Source organism: Oncorhynchus nerka, linkage group LG2 (genome assembly GCF_034236695.1).
Source record: "Oncorhynchus nerka isolate Pitt River linkage group LG2, Oner_Uvic_2.0, whole genome shotgun sequence".
Lineage (NCBI taxonomy): Eukaryota > Metazoa > Chordata > Actinopteri > Salmoniformes > Salmonidae > Oncorhynchus > Oncorhynchus nerka.
This window is the reverse complement of record NC_088397.1, coordinates 94,992,449-95,015,348: the sequence shown is the minus strand read 5'-3', so window position 1 is coordinate 95,015,348 and position 22,900 is coordinate 94,992,449. Positions and strand designations below refer to the sequence as shown.

At 43.1% G+C, this 22,900-nt stretch overlaps 1 protein-coding gene across 1 annotated transcript; it reads left to right on the top strand.

Annotated features, from left to right (window-relative positions):
• The first annotated feature begins 2,209 nt into the window (after nt 1-2,209).
• ube2j2 (ubiquitin-conjugating enzyme E2, J2 (UBC6 homolog, yeast)) lies at nt 2,210-17,652 on the top strand. Its single transcript, XM_029652958.2, has 7 exons — nt 2,210-2,365; nt 3,333-3,480; nt 3,952-3,992; nt 4,453-4,555; nt 5,396-5,534; nt 13,030-13,110; nt 14,132-17,652. Exons 2-7 carry the CDS (start codon nt 3,350-3,352, stop codon nt 14,414-14,416), a joined length of 780 nt encoding a protein of 259 aa, XP_029508818.1. The 5' UTR covers nt 2,210-2,365; nt 3,333-3,349; the 3' UTR covers nt 14,417-17,652.
• The last annotated feature ends 5,248 nt before the right edge of the window (nt 17,653-22,900 follow it).

Sequence of the window (22,900 nt, the reverse complement as noted above, 5' to 3'; positions counted from 1 at the left end):
TGTAGGCCGACACATGACCAATGTCATACCCAGTGAATGATATATGATGATGTCTAGGATCATACCCAAACTGTCCATCCTATCACTGTTAATGAGAGAAGAATAAGGAGAAGAAGAAGGAGATGAAGAAGAAGGAGAAGGAGAAGGAGAAGAAGAAGGAGAAGAAGAAAGAGAAGAAGAAGAAAGAAGAAGAAAGAGAAGAAGAAGAAGAAGAAGAAGAAGAAGAAGGAGAAGGAGAAGAAGAATGTATCGTACCAAAGGTTCTAGGTCTATTTATACGAAAAACAGTCTGAAACATAAATACATTTTATTACAGTAATATTCATTTACACAATGTAATATTAAATGTTGTCAAAGTTGAACAAACAAACACTGATAATCAAAGTCAACATAAACCTTAGTACAATCAACCACCCCTAAATAATTATCTTCAAGAAAGACAGTTTAGTCCTCAAAACACACTTTCAGGTACAAGAAAACGCTCTCATCCTGCAGAAAAGAGGTGGTTTTATATGCATTTTGCATGTTCACCACTAATTAGTCCCCTGGGAAACATCGACCGCAACCATGGTTCCTACCTTGTCACAGTACCATGAAGTAGCCTATCCTACACGAGACAGACTCTTTTCACGCCACTTTCGATACAAAGGGATTTTCACATTAGGTTAGAAAAGCATTTTTGCTAACCCTAACCCTTTTCCTAATCTTAACCTCCTAACCAGTCACGTTAATTCTCCTAACATGCTACGTAATTTATCCTAACCTGCTACGATAAAGTCACTTCGGTATTAAAGTAGCATGAAAATAGTGTTCGCCTAACCTATAAATCAACCCTGAATAACAGGTCTGTATATCGTCAAATACCACAAGCCTCTATTAGAACAATAATCATTACAGTTGAATAGTATTCTCATTCTGGGTCAAGTGACACACCTCAATTAACAACTAACATTGATTGATCTTTATTCACAGAGCACAACATGTTTTATATAAAACACAAGATGCATACATTTAGTGTGTTTTATTCAGTCAGATCCTTTACTTATGAAGAAGGGGAAAAAACGAAATGATGTTAAATTAACTCTAAATAGACTATTTGTACACTTTACACGCTTTGCTTTGGATTGCACATAGTTTATTTGTATTAATCAAATTCTAAAACTATAAGTAATGTTTTTGCAAATATGATTCAATTTGTTTGGATAAATTATATTTTTATATGACTGTTGCAATGTAACTATTGCACAATGAGTTTATAACTGTGGTGACAACATTGTAACAACAAGTGCAGAGGTCATGTGTATCACTCCCCCCTACTGTAAATTAGACATAGTGAAACACGCAGGCGAAGTGATTACCGTTCTCCTAGCAGCAGGATATTATGCTGGCAGCACGATGACGTTATATATATATAAATAAGAGTCCCCTGCAAAGACATGCTAAACTGGGTATATCGATTTTTTTTTTTTTTTTACGGATGCGGTACAACTGCTTTTCACATTATCTGAAGTCTCTGTTCTATATCTGAGAGATAAAAGATCAGGAAATATGTTATTGTTTTGTTTATGTATTTAACCCCTTGTTTTAGGCACTAAACGACCTCCATATATACTTCCATTCATTTTTTTCAACTGGTACCTGGCTACCTTCAGACTAGTCTTGTGAGGATCCAAGAGCAAAACAACCGACATGTAAGTGTTCGTGAGAGACTCCCCTTTCCACAGAGTGTGTAGCCCAGATGGTTCAGAGGTTGGCAGATTGGATGTACCTACTTCAGAAAAGTCCCATGGCCATAAAACAAAACGGAGAACACCATCATGTTCGTGAGAATCATCTTTCCATAGTCGGGGGGTCATAATAGTTTTTTAAATCATTTTATTTATTTATTTCACCTTTATTTAACCAGGTAGGCTAGTCGAGAACAAGTTCTCATTTACAACTGGGACCTGGCCAAGAATAAAGCAAAGCAGTGCGACACAAAACATGTCTCATGGTCTGACACAACACAACTCCTGGCTCTGACACCTTTTTTATTTATTTATATATGTATGTATATATACTAACAATTAATCAATATAGAAAGTACATGAGGGAACACCAGTATATTTAGATTATAAACAATTGACAATCTCCCACCTTCCAACTTTCACAGATGCGGAAGGACGACGTCGGCGGAAGTATTTGATTGAGACGTCACCGGTGCAACAAAAAATATATAAAAATAAAAGTTCATTGTTTGTGCTGCTGGCAGGATAACGTTACTAGTCCCAAAACGTCGGTGTTTGTTTTTTTAGTAGCCCGTATTCACGATTTGTGGAAGAAAAAAAACGGCGACTCACCATCGAGTCTTTCCACGAAGAAAGAGGTATATTTCTCTAATCGAATGATTTATGTTCAGTTTTTTTGTTGTTGTTTTGTTTAGAGGCTAACGTTAGCTACCTAGCTAATAATGTCGACGCAACGGCCTAGTTAGTCGTTTCTTTCTATCGGTCCATTTTATTTTAATTGACCAGTTAGTTATCTAGGTTCGTGGCAAGCAGCTGATTAAGTAGCTAGCACAACGTTTTTAATAGCTTAATACATGCGTTGTTTATAATCGGAGGTTTTCAGCGAACCACGCGTAACCTTGACGCTGGAAATATATATATATTTCGGTTTTCCGGTTACCTAACCAGCACTCAGTCAGAGCTAACGTTAGCCACCAACCCATGGAGATACAGTATGTGTCTGCTAGCTACATATAGGATTAATAAATCCCCCCTCCTCTCGGTTGGTTTACCTTCCTAACTAGCTAATTTATGTAAAAATTGCGATATTTCCAGGTACGTAAGACCGTAAACTCGCTCGTCTCGTTGATCATTACTTGGTGTCGGTTGTTCATCAAGTACCATATAAATGTCAATGAGCATCATCCGATATCATGTAATTTAGAATTCAGGTACTGATTATGCCAATCAAGCTAGTTGGCGACCTAACAAATCCTGTTAACTCGTATCAGTCATTCTATTAAGTAGTTCACAGCCCTGCACTGTGTGTGTGTGTCTCAACATTGAAGAAGTGACATTTGTTTAGCCTTACGTAATCCTTGGCATTCAATATGTTGACAGATTTTTATTATCCATAATATTCCCATTGATACCTGTTTCTTATGATAATTTGGGTCCCAAGTCACCTGCTTCAAGATGAGGTGTGAGCTAGTATTTAAAAAAAATAATTAATCCATGACTCCAAGGAAAAGGGATTAATACACAGTTAATCTAATCCTTGTGAAGATGATTAATGATGTATTGTATTTTCTAATGAACTGTGTGCGTGTGTGGTGTCTGTCTAAGGAACTCTCTGCCTGTAGATGAACAACCACGGGAATAAGAGGGCACCGACCACAGCCACTCAGAGACTAAAGCAGGACTACCTCAGGATAAAGAAAGACCCTGTGCCTTACATCTGTGCTGAACCCCTACCATCCAACATCCTCGAATGGTAAAGGTTCTCGCTCTCACATATCGATAGAGCCTCTCAGAGGAGGAGTGCTGATCTGGGATCAGGTCCCCCTGTGCATTACTTATTCATTATGATCTAGAAGGGGGGGGTCTGATCCTATATCAGAACTCCTACTCTGATGCTTTTTTAATATGGGCCCGGGATGTTTAAGAGCTGAGTCTCAATACTTTTCAATCCTCGCCTGGTCTCTTCTCTCTTTCTCGCCTTCATCGGCACCGATATGAAAACAGGATTGGTGAAAATACTGGAGGATGGTGATTGCTTGCTGTGCATCTGACTATTGAGATGCACCCGAGGTCTCTTTAGAGAATGTGATGAATGAACAGGATCTTTTATAGTATGAATAAATAGTACACTTGTTGTTAGCCAAATCAGTCATGGGTTTTCTTAGTTGTTCACCAATTGCGTTTTCCATGATGTGACCCCCCCCCCCCCTCTCTCTCTCTCCAGGCACTATGTTGTTCGAGGTCCTGAGAAAACCCCATATGAAGGTAGATAAATGCACTTTTACATATAGTACAGTAATCTGAATAATATCATTTTAAATTGAGGCTCTCTAACCCAGTTCCTGGAAAGCTAACCTCCTGTAGGTTTTTAACTCCAACCCAGTTCCTGGAAAGCTAACCTCCTGTAGGTTTTTAACTCCAACCCAGTTCCTGGAAAGCTAACCTCCTGTAGGTTTTTGCTCCAAGCACAGTTGTAAACTAGCCTGATACATCTCCTCAACCAGCTAATTATTAGAATTAGGTGCTCTAGATTAAGTTTGAGGTGAAAACCTATAGGACGGTATCTCTCCAGGAACAGGTTTGGAGAGCCCTGATTTAAATGATCTCATACTAACTGGTGTTATATTGACTTTAAAAAAAATCTGTGTCTGACTAAATTGACAATATTGTTGTTACAGTATATTGTAATTTAATTTATTGAATGTCTTGATTCTTTGTTCCACAGGGGGATATTATCATGGCAAACTAATATTCCCTCGGGACTTCCCCTTTAAACCACCCAGCATCTACATGATCACACCTAACGGGAGATTTAAGTGTAACACACGGTAAGAATCAAATTAAAATCACATTCTAGGGAGTTTTTCCCTGGTTCCTCTCTAGGTTCCTCTCTCGGTTCCTCTCTGGGTTTCTGCCTTTTCTAGGGTTTTTTCCCCTGGCTCCTCTCTAGATTTCTGCCTTATCTAGGGAGTCTTTCTATCTCAGAGCCTGGTTCCTCTATATCCGGTACAGCCAGAAGAGGATTGGCAACCTGTCAGAACCTGGCTCCTCTATACCCGGTACAGCCAGAAGAGGACTGGCAACCTGCCAGAGCCTGGTTCCTCTAGTTTTCTTCCTAGGTTCCTGCTTTTCTAGGGAGTCTTTCTATCTCAGAGCCTGGTTCCTCTCTAGTTTTCTTCCTAGGTTCCTCTCTAGGTTCCTCTCTAGGTTCCTGCTTTTCTAGGGATGTTTTTCTAGCCACTGTGCTTCTGGATTGCTTGCTCTCTGAGGTTTTAGGTATCTGGAAAGCACATGTGACAACTAAAAAAGGGCTTTTAAAAACTACATTTGATTGGTTGAATTAGCCCAGAAGATGTTATTGAACCAATGACCAGGGTTGGGGTCAATTCCAGGAAATTCAGAAAATAAATCAAAATTCCATATTTTCCTCATTGACGAGAATTAAAATAGGAATTTCAGTGTACATCCTGAATTTAAATTGAATTGACCCCAACCCTACTAACACAATTAAGTACATATCCTAAATGGATGTCATTTAATCTCAGGGTTTAAACTATGGAACTACGGTATTTTCTGTTCAATCATTGCATCTGTTTTTCATGCTGTCTTTTTTCCTGAGTGCTGCGGTGACTGAGTGTGTCACGCTGTATCTCTTCCCCCCCCCCCAGGTTATGTCTGTCCATCACTGATTTCCACCCGGACACGTGGAACCCAGCCTGGTCCGTCTCCACCATCCTGACTGGTCTGCTCAGCTTCATGGTGGAGAAAGGCCCTACTCTGGGCAGCATCGAGACCTCTGACTACACTGTGAGTTCATATTGACAGTGTAATTTATTATTCTGTGTGTGTTGTATCAGTTGATTAGACAGGGGCTATGGATACAAGGGATCCATCCTTGAGATCAAAAGGATTTGGAACCATGGTGTAATACAATTCTATTGTTTACAAACAATGCTGTTAAAAACCAGCTTCTATTTGGGTTCTGATGGGGCACAACAGTTGAACTAAAAGCTCATGAAAGCCTTTACAGTATAAAGTTATATTCTTCAACAATCAATGGCTATATATATATCGTTCATTTAAAAGGTTTTTAAAAACTTGATGTAGCAATGGACGATTGTCAATTTTTTTAAATATTAGACAATTAGCTTTAATACATTCAGCTTATAAAGCCTTCGTAAGCACTACATAAACATGTTACGAAGCATCTATAACCGTATGTCATGGGTTCATAAATGTGGCATAACGGTGTGTGACATAATCACCCATGTCAAATGTGACATAACCCACTATGTCGAATATGATATAAACATGCTTTACAAAGGGCGACACTACTACTGCTACACCCTGACATGGACTGTCTGAAATAAGCCCCTAGCTACTACTACTACTGCTACACCCTGACAGGGACTGTCTGAAATAAGCCCCTAGCTACTACTACTGCTACACCCTGACGGGGACTGTCTGAAATAAGCCCCTAGCTACTACTACTACACCCTGACAGGGACTGTCTGAAATAAGCCCCTGGCTACTACTACACCCTGACAGGGACTGTCTGAAATAAGCCCCTAGCTACTACTACTACTACACCCTAACGGGGACTGTCTGAAATAATCCCCTAGCTACTACTACTACACCCTGACAGGGACTGTCTGAAATAAGCCCCTAGCTACTACTACTACACCCTAACGGGGACTGTCTGAAATAAGCCCCTAGCTACTACTACACCCTGACAGGGACTGTCTGAAATAAGCCCCTAGCTACTACTACACCCTGACAGGGACTGTCTGAAATAAGCCCCTAGCTACTACTACTACACCCTGACAGGGACTGTCTGAAATAAGCCCCTGGCTACTACTACACCCTGACAGGGACTGTCTGAAATAAGCCCCTAGCTACTACTACTACTACACCCTAACGGGGACTGTCTGAAATAAGCCCCTAGCTACTACTACTACTACTACACCCTGACAGGGACTGTCTGAAATAAGCCCCTAGCTACTACTGCTACACCCTGACGGGGACTGTCTGAAATAAGCCCCTAGCTACTACTACTACACCCTGACAGGGACTGTCTGAAATAAGCCCCTGGCTACTACTACACCCTGACAGGGACTGTCTGAAATAAGCCCCTAGCTACTACTACTACTACTACACCCTGACGGGGACTGTCTGAAATAATCCCTAGCTACTACTACTACTACTACACCCTAACAGGGACTGTCTGAAATAAGCCCCTAGCTACTACTACACCCTGACAGGGACTGTCTGAAATAAGCCCCTAGCTACTACTACTACACCCTGACAGGGACTGTCTGAAATAAGCCCCTAGCTACTACTACACCCTGACAGGGACTGTCTGAAATAAGCCCCTAGCTACTACTACACCCTGACAGGGACTGTCTGAAATAAGCCCCTGGCTACTACTACACCCTGACAGGGACTGTCTGAAATAAGCCCCTAGCTACTACTACTACTACACCCTAACGGGGACTGTCTGAAATAAGCCCCTAGCTACTACTACTACTACACCCTGACAGGGACTGTCTGAAATAAGCCCCTAGCTACTACTGCTACACCCTGACGGGGACTGTCTGAAATAAGCCCCTAGCTACTACTACTACTACACCCTGACGGGGACTGTCTGAAATAAGCCCCTAGCCATACTGCTACACCCTGACGGGGACTGTCTGAAATAAGCCCCTAGCTACTACTACTACTACACCCTGACGGGGACTGTCTGAAATAAGCCCCTAGCTACTACTACTACTACTACACCCTAACGGGGACTGTCTGAAATAAGCCCCTAGCTACTACTACTACTACTGCTACTACACCCTGACAGGGACTGTGAAATAAGCCCCTAGCTACTACTACTACTACACCCTGACGGGGACTGTCTGAAATAAGCCCCTAGCTACTACTACACCCTGACGGGGACTGTCTGAAATAAGCCCCTAGCTACTACTACTACTACTACACCCTGACGGGGACTGTCTGAAATAAGCCCCTAGCTACTACTACTACACCCTGACAGGGACTGTCTGAAATAAGCCCCTAGCTACTACTACTACTACACCCTGACAGGGACTGTCTGAAATAAGCCCCTAGCTACTACTACTACTACTACACCCTGACAGGGACTGTCTGAAATAAGCCCCTAGCTACTACTGCTACACCCTGACGGGGACTGTCTGAAATAAGCCCCTAGCTACTACTACTACACCCTGACAGGGACTGTCTGAAATAAGCCCCTGGCTACTACTACACCCTGACAGGGACTGTCTGAAATAAGCCCCTAGCTACTACTACTACTACTACACCCTGACGGGGACTGTCTGAAATAATCCCCTAGCTACTACTACTACTACACCCTAACGGGGACTGTCTGAAATAAGCCCCTAGCTACTACTACACCCTGACAGGGACTGTCTGAAATAAGCCCCTAGCTACTACTACACCCTGACAGGGACTGTCTGAAATAAGCCCCTAGCTACTACTACACCCTGACAGGGACTGTCTGAAATAAGCCCCTAGCTACTACTACACCCTGACAGGGACTGTCTGAAATAAGCCCCTAGCTACTACTACTACACCCTGACAGGGACTGTCTGAAATAAGCCCCTAGCTACTACTACTACTACACCCTGACGGGGACTGTCTGAAATAAGCCCCTAGCTACTACTACACCCTAACGGGGACTGTCTGAAATAAGCCCCTAGCTACTACTACTACTACACCCTAACGGGGACTGTCTGAAATAATCCCCTAGCTACTACTACTACACCCTGACAGGGACTGTCTGAAATAAGCCCCTAGCTACTACTACTACACCCTGACGGGGACTGTCTGAAATAAGCCCCTAGCTACTACTGCTACACCCTGACGGGGACTGTCTGAAATAAGCCCCTAGCTACTACTACTACTACACCCTGACGGGGACTGTCTGAAATAATCCCCTAGCTACTACTACTACTACACCCTTAACGGGACTGTCTGAAATAAGCCCCTAGCTACTACTACACCCTGACAGGGACTGTCTGAAATAAGCCCCTAGCTACTACTACACCCTGACAGGGACTGTCTGAAATAAGCCCCTAGCTACTACTACTACACCCTGACAGGGACTGTCTGAAATAAGCCCCTGGCTACTACTACACCCTGACAGGGACTGTCTGAAATAAGCCCCTAGCTACTACTACACCCTAACGGGGACTGTCTGAAATAAGCCCCTAGCTACTACTACTACTACTACACCCTGACAGGGACTGTCTGAAATAAGCCCCTAGCTACTACTGCTACACCCTGACGGGGACTGTCTGAAATAAGCCCCTAGCTACTACTACTACACCCTGACAGGGACTGTCTGAAATAAGCCCCTGGCTACTACTACACCCTGACAGGGACTGTCTGAAATAAGCCCCTAGCTACTACTACTACTACTACACCCTGACGGGGACTGTCTGAAATAATCCCCTAGCTACTACTACTACTACACCCTAACGGGGACTGTCTGAAATAAGCCCCTAGCTACTACTACACCCTGACAGGGACTGTCTGAAATAAGCCCCTAGCTACTACTACACCCTGACAGGGACTGTCTGAAATAAGCCCCTAGCTACTACTACACCCTGACAGGGACTGTCTGAAATAAGCCCCTAGCTACTACTACACCCTGACAGGGACTGTCTGAAATAAGCCCCTGGCTACTACTACACCCTGACAGGGACTGTCTGAAATAAGCCCCTAGCTACTACTACTACTACACCCTAACGGGGACTGTCTGAAATAAGCCCCTAGCTACTACTACTACTACTACTACACCCTGACAGGGACTGTCTGAAATAAGCCCCTAGCTACTACTGCTACACCCTGACGGGGACTGTCTGAAATAAGCCCCTAGCTACTACTACTACTACACCCTGACGGGGACTGTCTGAAATAAGCCCCTAGCCATACTGCTACACCCTGACGGGGACTGTCTGAAATAAGCCCCTAGCTACTACTACTACTACACCCTGACGGGGACTGTCTGAAATAAGCCCCTAGCTACTACTACTACTACTACACCCTAACGGGGACTGTCTGAAATAAGCCCCTAGCTACTACTACTACTACTGCTACTACACCCTGACAGGGACTGTGAAATAAGCCCCTAGCTACTACTACTACTACACCCTGACGGGGACTGTCTGAAATAAGCCCCTAGCTACTACTACACCCTGACGGGGACTGTCTGAAATAAGCCCCTAGCTACTACTACTACTACTACACCCTGACGGGGACTGTCTGAAATAAGCCCCTAGCTACTACTACTACACCCTGACAGGGACTGTCTGAAATAAGCCCCTAGCTACTACTACTACTACACCCTGACAGGGACTGTCTGAAATAAGCCCCTAGCTACTACTACACCCTGACAGGGACTGTCTGAAATAAGCCCCTAGCTACTACTACTACTACACCTGACAGGGACTGTCTGAAATAAGCCCCTAGCTACTACTACTACTACACCCTGACGGGGACTGTCTGAAATAAGCCCCTAGCTACTACTACACCCTAACGGGGACTGTCTGAAATAAGCCCCTAGCTACTACTACTACTACACCCTGACAGGGACTGTCTGAAATAAGCCCCTAGCTACTACTACTGCTACACCCTGACGGGGACTGTCTGAAATAAGCCCCTAGCTACTACTACTCCCTAACGGGGACTGTCTGAAATAAGCCCCTAGCTACTACTACTACACCCTGACAGGGACTGTCTGAAATAAGCCCCTAGCTGCTACTACTACTACTACTACACCCTGACAGGGACTGTCTGAAATATGCCCCTAGCTACTACTACTACTACTACACCCTGACATGGACTGTCTGAAATAAGCCCCTAGCTACTACTACACCCTGACAGGGACTGTCTGAAATAAGCCCCTAGCTACTACTACTACACCCTGACGGGGACTGTCTGAAATAAGCCCCTAGCTACTACTACTACACCCTGACAGGGACTGTCTGAAATAAGCCCCTAGCTACTACTACTACTACACCCTGACGGGGACTGTCTGAAATAAGCCCCTAGCTACTACTACTACTACACCCTGACGGGGACTGTCTGAAATAAGCCCCTAGCTACTACTACTACTACACCCTGACGGGGACTGTCTGAAATAAGCCCCTAGCTACTACTACTACACCCTAACGGGGACTGTCTGAAATAAGCCCCTAACTACTACTACACCCTGACAGGGACTGTCTGAAATAAGCTACTACTACTACTACCCCTGACGGGGACTACTACTACTACTACACCCTAACGGGGACTGTCTGAAATAAGCCCCTAGCTACTACTACTACACCCTGACGGGGACTGTCTGAAATAAGCCCCTAGCTACTACTACTACACCCTGACAGGGACTGTCTGAAATAATCCCCTAGCTACTACTACTACTACACCCTGACGGGGACTGTCTGAAATAAGCCCCTAGCTACTACTACTACTACTACACCCTGACAGGGACTGTCTGAAATAAGCCCCTAGCTACTACTACTACTACTACACCCTGACAGGGACTGTCTGAAATAAGCCCCTAGCTACTACTACTACTACACCCTGACAGGGACTGTCTGAAATAAGCCCCTAGCTACTACTACTACTACACCCTGACAGGGACTGTCTGAAATAAGCCCCTAGCTACTACTACACCCTGACTGGGACTGTCTGAAATAAGCCCCTAGCTACTACTACTACTACACCCTGACAGGGACTGTCTGAAATAAGCCCCTAACTACTACTACTACACCCTGACGGGGACTGTCTGAAATAAGCCCCTAGCTACTACTACTACACCCTGACAGGGACTGTCTGAAATAAGCCCCTAGCTACTACTACTACACCCTGACGGGGACTGTCTGAAATAAGCCTTGGAGAAAAAAAAGAGTCTTGGGGGTTCCAAACTTCTTCCATTTAAGAATGATGGAGGCCACTGTTCTTGGGAACCTTCAATGCAGCAGAAATATTTTTGTTACCCTTCCCCAGATCTGTGCCTCGACACAATCCTGTCTCGGGGCTCTACGGACAATTCCTTCGACATCGTGGCTTGGTTTTTTTTCTCTTACAACTGTGGAACCTTATATGTGTGTGCTTTTTTGGTGTGTGCTTTTCCAAATCATGTCGTATCAATTGAATTGACCATAAGTGGACTCTAGTCAAGTTGTAGAAACCTCTCAAGGATAATCAATGGAAACAGGATGCACCGGAGCTCAATTTCGAGTCTCATAGCAAAGGGTCTGAATACTTATGTAAATAAGGTATTTCAGTTATTTATTTTTAATAAACGTTAAAACATTTCAAAAACCTGTTTTCGCTTTTCCATTATGGGGTATTGTGTTTAGATTGATTCAGGATTTATATTTAATACATTTTAGTATAAGGTTGTAACTTAACAAAATATGGAGAAATTCAAGGGGTCTGAATACTTTGTATGTATAGCTGTTCCTGTAGACTAACACTCATTGCGCTAACGCCAGTTAGCATTGGCTTGTGAAACTACATTGAATTTCCTTAATCCTGGACACGGGAGACAAATAAAAATTGTATCCATGAGTTCATTCACCTCTGGAGAGAAGTATATAAATTACTTACTTGCCAAAATCCCGAGCTATCCCTTTAAGATGAATGTTCTGACAAAATCCCGAGCTATCCCTTTAAGATGACTGTTCTGACAAAATCCCGAGCTATCCCTTTAAGATGACTGTTCTGACAAAATCCCGAGCTATTCCTTTAAGATGACTGTTCTGACAAAATCCCGAGCTATCCCTTTAAGATGACTGTTCTGACAAAATCCCGAGCTATCCCTTTAAGATGACTGTTCTGACAAAATCCCGAGCTATCCCTTTAAGATGAATGTTCTGACAAAATCCCGAGCTATCCCTTTAAGATGACTGTTCTGACAAAATCCCGAGCTATCCCTTTAAGATGAATGTTCTGACAAAATCCCGAGCTATCCCTTTAAGATGAATGTTCTGACAAAATCCCGAGCTATCCCTTTAAGATGAATGTTCTGACAAAATCCCGAGCTATCCCTTTAAGATGAATGTTCTGACAAAATCCCGAGCTATCCCTTTAAGATGAATGTTCTGATAAAATCCCGAGCTATCCCTTTAAGATGAATGTTCTGATAAAATCCCGAGCTATCCCTTTAAGATGAATGTTCTAACTTTAAGTCACTCTGGATAAGATGTAAATGTAATTCAAATTGTTGGTTCTTTTGGTTATTTCTTGTTTTTTGTTTTATTTCCTCCAGAAACGACAGCTGTCAGCCCAGAGCTTGGCTTTCAACCTAAAGGAGAAGGTTTTCTGTGAATTGTTTCCTGATGCCGTTGATGTGAGTCTGCATGGAAATCATTTACTAAAGACGGATACCATAACAAAGACTGATACCATAACAAAGACTGATACCATAACAAAGACTGATACCATAACAAAGACTGATACCATAACAAAGACTGATACCATAACAAAGACTGATACCATAACAAAGACGGATACCATAACAAAGACTGATACCATAACAAAGACTGATACCATAACAAAGACGGATACCACAACTATGACAAACTAAAGACGGATACGATAATACTAAATAAACTAAAGACGGATACCATAACTATGACAATAAACTAAAGACTGATACCATAACTATGACAATAAACTAAAGACTGATACCATAACTATGACAATAAACTAAAGACTGATACCATAACTATGACAATAAACTAAAGACTGATACCATAACTATGACAATAAACTAAAGACTGATACCATAACTATGACAATAAACTAAAGACTGATACCATAACTATGACTAAACTAAAAAGCAGCATATACTAGAGCAGTATTTCTGAACCTCGGGCCCCCCTGGGTACACGTTCTGGTTTTTGCTGCTAGCTCTACAGCTGATTCACTGTGGGGAAACCCGACACGAGATCACAATTTCATCCACTGAGCGGATTCTATTACTGGCTTATTTTGACTGCAGGCTTTCATCCTTTTTCCACTTTGTCTCTCCCTGACTACTGGCTCTTTTCCACCTGTCGTCCCTGCTCCACCCGTCGTCCCTGCTCCGCCCGTCGTCCCTGCTCCGCCCGTGCTCCGCCCGTCGTCCCTGCTCCGCCCGTGCTCCGCCCGTCGTCCCTGCTCCGCCCGTGCTCCGCCCGTCGTCCCTGCTCCGCCCGTGCTCCGCCCGTCGTCCCTGCTCCGCCCGTGCTCCGCCCGTCGTCCCTGCTCCGCCCGTCGTCCCTGCTCCGTCCGGCCGTCCCTGCTCCATTTCTGCCTCCTCTCTCTCTCTTTCCTTGCTCCCCTGTCCATCCCTCCCTCAATCTCTCCATCCCTCCCTCTCTCTCCAGGAGATAAAGCAGAAACAGAAGGCCCAGGAGGAGTTGAGTGCCCGTCCCCTCCCCCTCCCCGATGTGGTTCCTGACGGTGACCCTCAACACGGCAACTACGGAATCCCCGCCCTCAACGGAGGCCACGGCCCTCTGGGCCCCGCTAACCCCGCCCCCGGCCTCCAGCAGGCCAATCGGAACCACGGACTGCTGGGAGGCGCCTTGGCCAACCTGTTTGTGATTGTAGGGTTCGCGGCGTTTGCCTACACGGTGAAGTACGTGCTGCGGAGCATCGCCCAGGAGTGAGAGAGGAGAGATGAAGGAGAGCAGAGGGTCAGCTACAGGACTATTGTATGATTTAAACACATTATTGATAGAAATTCTGGGCCACCCCCCCCGAAAGAGGGATGAAGAAGCAGGTGGGGGGGGGGGGGGGGGGAACTGGGACAGGGTTGTTTGGGATCACGGTTGTTGATCCACTCTGTGCTTTCGGTGGTTATGACCTAATACCAGGTGGTAGAAGAAGTGCTTGGCTCATGGGTTGACCGCTGGCTCAGAACATTTTCAAGTAATTGTTCTTCTCTGCCTATTTACTCTGAAGCCACTGTATTGTTAGTGTTCTGTGTGCTAGATACATTTTCAATCTATTGTGCCGCCATATTGGTGGGTCCCTGTGAAAGAAAAAAAATAATGTGGATTTTGGAACCATGTTTTCATTCTGCCTGTTCCAGTTCCACAAAGTATGTCTTAAGTGGGAATAGATAGCCCTCTGTTGCCCGGGAAACAAGGTTCAGACTCACTTGGGTAAGTGTTGCCCTTCTGTCCTGTGTCACCTTAGACAGGTAAGACAGACTCCACCCCCCAGGTGTCCTGAGAAACACACAGGAAGGAGTCTGTGTAATATAATGTCAATGAAACCCTGGCTTTTAAGTAAGATGACAATGGATTTAGGACTCAGTCCCGAAACCCCCCCCCCCCCCCACCCCCAGGTTTTCGGGACTGAGTCCTAAATCCGTTGTCACTGTGTGTGTTTAGCAAATACATCAAGGTAGATCTCAACGTGTCCCAAATGGCCCCCTATTCCCTTTGTAGTGCACTACTTTTGACCAGGAACCTATAGGGCTCTGGTCTAAAGTACTGCACTATATAGGGGATAGGGTGCCATTTGGGACACCGGCCCAGTCAGTCTGTCTGTTGTGGCTTTTTCCCAAAATGGCTGCCCCCCCCTCTGGGTGTCTTCTTCAGAATGCGTTCTTAATACCATTGTCACGTTTCATTTATCATCCGGTCTGGTTGAAACCATATACACGACTCGCAGGTTTGGCCCGTTTTAATCACTGGCAATGCTGTCCTTTTTTTATGGGGTTATTAGTTGGAAAAGAGTGGGGTTGTAAGGATAATGAGGAAGTTGGTTGAAATTACATAAGTCATTTGTCATGAGATATGTCACATAAGAATGGAAGACCCGGGGAACTGAACCGCTTAGCTGGCCTTCGAGCATGTCTGTCTGTGTCTTTACAATGCTACTGACCCACTCAAACATTTTGAAAAGAGAAGTATGGACATGGTGGATAGGTTAACTATAGTAGTGGAATAATTAGGTTAAAAATAGTAACCTATTTAAATAGTTATCTCAAGGCAGTTGATTCTGCCTATATACATTTAATTCTACTGAAGCAAAATATGAACTCAACATGTAAAGGGTTGGGTTCATAAAAGATACCAGACCGGTTCCGTATGTACAAGTGTTTCTCAAAAACGTTGGGCACAAATGTGTTTACATCCTTGTTAGTGAGCATTTCTCCTTTTGCCAAATGGCTTATCAAGAAACTGATTTAAACGGCATGATCATTCCACAGGTGCACCTTGTGCTGGGGGCAATAGAAGGACATTCTCTAAAAATGTGCAGTTTTGTCACACAAAGCAATGCCACAGATGTCTGAAGTTTTAAGGGAGCGTGCATTTGGCATGCTGACTACAGGAATCTCCACCAGAGTTCCTGCCAGAGAATTGAATGTTCAATTCTCTACCATAAGCCGCCTCAATGTTTTTTTGGGGGGAGGGGGGGCAGTACGTCCAACCGGCCTCACAACCACAGACCGTGTGTAACAACGCCAGCCCGGGATCTCCACGTCGTCTGAGACCAGCCACCCGGATCGCTGATGAAACAGAGTATTTCTGTCTGTAATAAAGCCCTTTTGTGGGGAAAAACTCATTCTGGTTGGCTGGGCCTGGCTCCCAAGTGGGTGGGCATATGCCCACCCATGGCTGCGCCCCTGCCAAGTTAAGTGAAATCCATAGATTAGGGCCTAATGAATTGATTTAAATTTGACTGATTTCCTGATATGAACTGTAACTTGGTGAAATTGTTGCATGTTGTTTTTTTTCAGTATAGCTAAATTCCCCATCTTAAAATACCATGGCAACCTACCTGTGTGTTTGGTATAGCTGATATCTGTTTGTGTTTGGGTGAGTTTCAATACGTGCTGTGGGTCATTGCATTGGTCATTAGGCTTGTCTTTAAACCATGACAAAGGACATCAAAAAGACCGACTGCGTCTGACTAGAGCACTAAATAGGAAATGGGGTAGGAGATATGAGTTGACTCGTCTCTCGGCTGGTGTTTTGTTGTCAGTCAACCCAACCCGTGAGCCAAGGCAGTGAAGTCCAGCGCTGTCAATCTCTCACGTTGCGCTGAAACGGGGATCTCCAAGGTGCTTAGCTGACCATTTTTTTTAACAACACATCGCTCTATATAGGCCCCAATGAGGAGACTGCAGTCTATATAGACCCCAATGAGGAGACAACAGTCTATATAGGCCCCAATGAGGAGACAACAGTCTATATAGGCCCCAATGAGGAGACAACAGTCTATATAGGCCCCAATGAGGAGACAACAGTCTATATAGGCCCCAATGAGGAGACTGCAGTCTATATAGACCCTGATGAGACGGCAGTCTATATAGACCCTGATGAGGAGATAACAGCACATGGAGAAGTAAACCTTTGTGTTTAATATGGATATTTTATTTTATATAATAGTAGCCATGGTGTGGCAGTCTGTTAGATCGGGAACCAGCTTTCTTGTCCTTAGCAGTGTACAAAATGGCACCTTATTCCATGTCTTGTTCGCTACTTTTGACCAGAGCCTTTGCAAAAGGTATAAGGAATAGGGTGTAATTTGGGACACATCCCGTCTTGCCAAACAGGACAGGGCTGAGAGAAGAGCTGGTTAATGTGAAAACACACCAGCACCTCCCTGGCTAGTAGAATTACTCATTTCCATTGCATTTAGTGCAGATTGTTCTACAGTGTAGCCTACTTTTGACTTCAGAAAGCAGAAGGAAGAAAAAATACATTCAGATAATAGCAGAAGACTTGAACAAAGCTCTTTTTGTCTCTTGTTCTGGCCCTTTTTTAACGATAGTTCATTTGAGATGCACAGCAAAAACACACAAATTCCACGCTTCATAATTATCTCATTTTGAAATTGTATGTTTTCATAGTTAATGCAAATAAATGTACCCCGCCATTTTAGAGAATACGTTTGTTTGGTGGTTATTATTGTGTGTGTGTGTGTGTGTGTGTGTGTTAAAGGGAACCCAGTGCCAGCGAGAGATGAAGAAGATCACGCCATCTTTGAAATGACAGTCACAACATTTTTAAGTTGGCATTTTAGTGAATTGCCTGGTATGTGTGTTTGTAAGAATTTCCAATCCACTACAGCAGAGTAGAGTCAATCACCACCTTCCGGAGACACCTGAAACCCCACCTCTTTCAGGAATACCTAGGATAGGATAAAGTAATCCTTCCCCCCCTTAAAAGATTTAGATGCACTATTGTAAAGTGGCTGCTCCACTGGATGTCATAAGGTGAACGCACCAATTTGTAAGTCGCTCTGGATAAGAGCGTCTGCTAAATGACTTAAATGTAAATGTAAATCTCTCTGTTTACTTCCTTTTTTGAGTTATAAGGGTGCAAAGCCTTATTTTAATATTTCTTCAATCTTTCGCATTATTTATATTTATTATGGATTCCCATTATCCTCTGCGAAGGCTACTCTTCCTGGGGTCCAGCAAAATGAAGGCAGTTATATATATATATATATATATTTATTTAAACATTACAATGTGAAGTCCAATCTCTGTTGGAATCCAGTTTGCAGGAAAATATCCAGTCCTTTTAACATCTCTCACAACTTGCATCTTGAATTCGTTTCAGAGTAGGGCAGAAAATACAGTAGGTGAAGACTACCTACACTTGTCTCACTAACGGTTGCTATAAATCGAACCACTTACAGACTGGATTCGTTAGGGGGGGGGGGGCGTTTCTTAGTGCTGAACGATTAGTGCTTTTTCAGGTCGATAATCTCGTGGAATTCAAAATCAGTCAATTAGTTGTTTAAACTGGGAAAAAAATAAACATTTCTGTTAATCTCTCACCACTAACGTTTCTGATCTTTGTGTAGCATAAGATTTGAAAACAATCCATGTTCATGCGAAAACACAGATATTGACACAAACCATTTTTTTTTTTTAAATCAACCTGCAACAGACCATGCTGAGAAATATAACAGAGGCCCCTCCCATATCTGTGGATAATTGCGTAGATTTAACTCCCTGTTTCTGGTTACTCTTAATGGAGTTAAAAGCACTCCATCACAATCAACAATAACTCCAGGGAGTGTATCACTTCTTTGAGTGTTAAGATAACTTCCAAAAAGAGTCAATTTAACCTCTTTTTTTTTTTTTTTAAACACTGATTTCAACTATCCTTGATTTACTGTCTAGGTTAAAGGGCAACTACACCACTTTTAAACCTCATGTTTGTTATCTCCAGCACAATACCAGTGCCAACATATTTGAAAACTGTGTATTTCTACATTTTTGTAGAAAAATATGTGAACTTTTTAACATTTAAAACAGTGATTTTCAAACACTGACATTCGCAGTGACACGAGGAGTGAGAAAATACCCTCCTTTGGGCTAGAAACTAGTAGCAGGTTTGTTGAAAATCAGTTTTTAACTTTTAATTCTACCCTGTGATGTCACAGAAGCATTTTTTTTTTTTTAGGACCTTCTTCTCTCCTTTTAACCACAGATCATAGAAACATGCCGTTTTCACATATGTAGAAAGTGGCGAAATTGCCCATTTTTAAGTCAATCGCGTTTAAGATTCAACAGGGAGACTGTTATTTTACTTGTCAGGTTGGTTGTTTCACAAGATCTCCGGCTGAAGTTGCATGACTTTGACCTGATTTCTAATAGAAATACTAATGACTTAATCACTCTGGCATGAAAAAAAAAAATGGCTGCCAGAAACTCATGTTTTCCATGGAGTCCCGGGTGTCATGTGAAAATATACTGAGCAAAAAATATAAACGCAACATGCAACAATTTTCAAAGATTTTACTGATGGTCACAGTTACCCTAAAATAAATGGCTCTCACAATGGGCCTCGGGATCTCGTCACAGTATTTCTGTGCATTCAGATTGCCATCGATAAAATGCAATTGTCTTTGTTGTCCATAGCTTGTGCCTGCCCATACCATAACCCCATCGCCACCACCGGGCACTCTGTTGACAACGTTGACATCAGCAAACCTCTCGCCCACACGACGCCATGCATGTGGTCTGCGGTTGTGAGGCCAGTTGGACGTACTGCCAAATGATCTAAAACAACGTTGGATGCGGCTTATGGTAGAGAAATTAACATTTAATTCTCTGACAACAGCTCTGTTGGACGTTCCTGACAAAACCTGCACATTTTAGAGTGGCCTTTTAATTGTCCTCAACACAAGGTGCACCTGTGTAATAATCATGCTGTTTAATCCATTTCTTGATATGCCACACCTGTCAGGTGGATAGATTATCTTGGCAAAAGATAAATGCTCACGAACAGGGATGTAAACAAATTTGGACACAAAATTTGAGAGCAATAAGCTTTTTGTGCTTATGGAAAATTTCTGGAATCTTTTATTTCAGCTCAAGAACAATGGGACCAACACTTCACATGTTGGGTTTACATATTCACGTCACAAAATAATTTATTAAAATACATGATTTTGGAATGGTCTACAATAGCCTCAACAGACCTCTGTAGGGTAGCATCATGGTGTAGCCGGAGGACAGCTAGCTTCCATCCTCATCTGGGTACATTGACTTCAATACAAAACCTAGGAGGCTCTTGGGTCTCACCCCCACCATAGACTTACACAGTAATTATGACAACTTCCTGAGGACGTCCTCCAACCTATCAGAGCTCTTGCAGCATGAACTGACATGTTGTCCACCCAATCAAAGGATTAGATCATTAATCTAGTTCTGAAAGCATAAGCTAGAGCTAGCTAGCACTGTAGTGTATAAAATGTGGTGAGTAGCTGACTCAGGGAAAGACGGGAGTCACACAGTTTTAAACAAATTAATTTCTTCAGAAATTAATAAGGAGAAGTGAGAGAGAGTGCTAGCTATATTTATTTAAAACAATGTTTTACTTTCACTTAGCTAGCAAACGGAGCTAGCTAGGTTAGCTTACTCAAACAACAAGGGATTACATGTTAGCTAGCCAGCTATGGCTATCTAACACTGGAACTTTTCCAAGTCACGGTAAGCTTTTATTAATTTATTGGTGAGAGAGTGCCAAGAGTGTGCAAAGCTGTCATCGAGGCAAAGGGTGGCTACTTTGAAGAATTTCAAAAAACACTTGTTTTCCATAGGTGTTATTTCATAGTTTTGATGTCTTCACTATTATTATACAATGTAAAAAATATTTAAAAAAATAAAAACCCTTGAATGAGTTGTTCTAAAACTTTTGACCGGTAGTATATAATAATACCAAATACCCCACCGAAGACGTTCTTTAATAAAAATATACTTGGTCATAACAGACTTTATATGGGCAAATAGAACTCATAGAATAAAGAGAAGTTTTACATCTCCCTAAGAGGAAACAATGGCTACATATTGAAGATACACAAACCCGACAATCTTTTCACGGAAAAAGGATAAAGCGAAGACCATGAACAACTTTAATAGTTTAGATAACAATATGGAATAAAATGAAACGGATTCTACAAGAACCAATAATCCCTCCCTAAAAAACACACCCCTATGGAACAATCCTTGGAAAGCTTTAATTTATAAATTGGTCCACATGGGAAAAAGGCATAGAAACTGTAAATAACTTGGTAAGGGAAAAATAAAAGACTTAAATGACAGACTAAAAAAAGCCATTTTCGACTGACCAATGTAGATATTTTCAAATACATACAACTTAAAAGTTTCATGTCACAAAATGTTGATTTGAAATATTTTGGACATCAGAGCAACGTTGAGGGAATTCTATTTGAGTCAGAAAAGGATACTAATATAATAGGTAAGATATACAAAACATTGAAGAGTGCCTATCCAATTTACAATCTCTTAGAAAAAAAGATTAACTCTTGGTACCAAAATTTAAAAAATAACTGATATTTAGCACAAGATGGAGGTGTTGGAACGTAAACTAACGAAATTGAAGAGTGCATTGAACGTAACTAACGAAATTGTAAACTTAATCCACTAATGGAAATGTAAACGTAATCCAGTCATGTTTTAAGTGTAAAACGAACAATCACTCAATAATTCATGCCTTCTGGGATGAAGTCCAAAAGTTGGCTGTTAGACGGACTAAAATGCATAACGCATCACCGGGGGCAAACTACCTGCCCTCCAGGACACCTACACCACCCGATGTCACAGGAAGGCCATAAAGATCATCAAGGACAACAACCACCCGAGCCACTGCCTGTTCACCCCGCTATCATCCAGAAGGCGAGGTCAGTACAGGTGCATCAAATCAAATTTATTTATATAGCCCTTCGTACATCAGCTGATATCTCAAAGTGCTGTAACAGAAACCCAGCCTAAAACCCCAAACAGCAAGATGCAGGTGTAGAAGCACGGTGGCTAGGAAAAACTCCCTAGAAAGGCCAAAACCTAGGAAGAAACCTAGAGAGGAACCAGGCTATGAGGGGTGGCCAGCCCTCTTCTGGCTATGCCGGGTGGAGATTATAACAACATGGCCAAGATGTTCAAGTGTTCATAAATGACCAGCATGGTCAGATAATAGTAATCACAGTAGTTGTCGAGGGTGCAGCAAGTCAGCACCATCAGGAGTAAATGTCAGTTGGCTTTTCATAGCCGACCATTAAGAGTATCTCTACCGCTCCTGCTGTCTCTAGAGAGTTGAAAACAGCAGGTCTGGGACAGGTAGCACGTCTGGTGAACAGGTCAGGATTCCATAGCCACAGTCAGAACAGTTGAAACTGGAGCAGCAGCACAGCCAGGTGGACTGGGGACAGCAAGGAGTCATCATGCCAGGTAGCCCTGAGGCATGGTCCAGGGCTCAGGTCCTCCGAGAGAGAGAGAAAGAGAATTAGAGAGAGCATACTTAAATTCACACAGGACACCGGATAAGACAGGAGAAGTACTCCAGATATAACAAACTGACCCTAGCCCCCCGACACATAAACTACTGCATCATAAATACTGGAGGCTGAGACAGGAGGGGTCAGGAGACACTGTGTCCCCATCCGATGATACCCCCGGACAGGGCCAAACAGGAAGGATATAACCCCACCCACTTTGCCGAAGCACAGGCCCCACACTGCTAGAGGGATATCTTCAACCACCAACTTACCATCCTGAGACAAGGTCGAGTATAGCCCACAAAGATCTCCACCACGGCACAACCCAGGGGGACCAAGAGACTGCAGGGACCGAGAGACTGAAAAACAGCTTCTATCTCAAG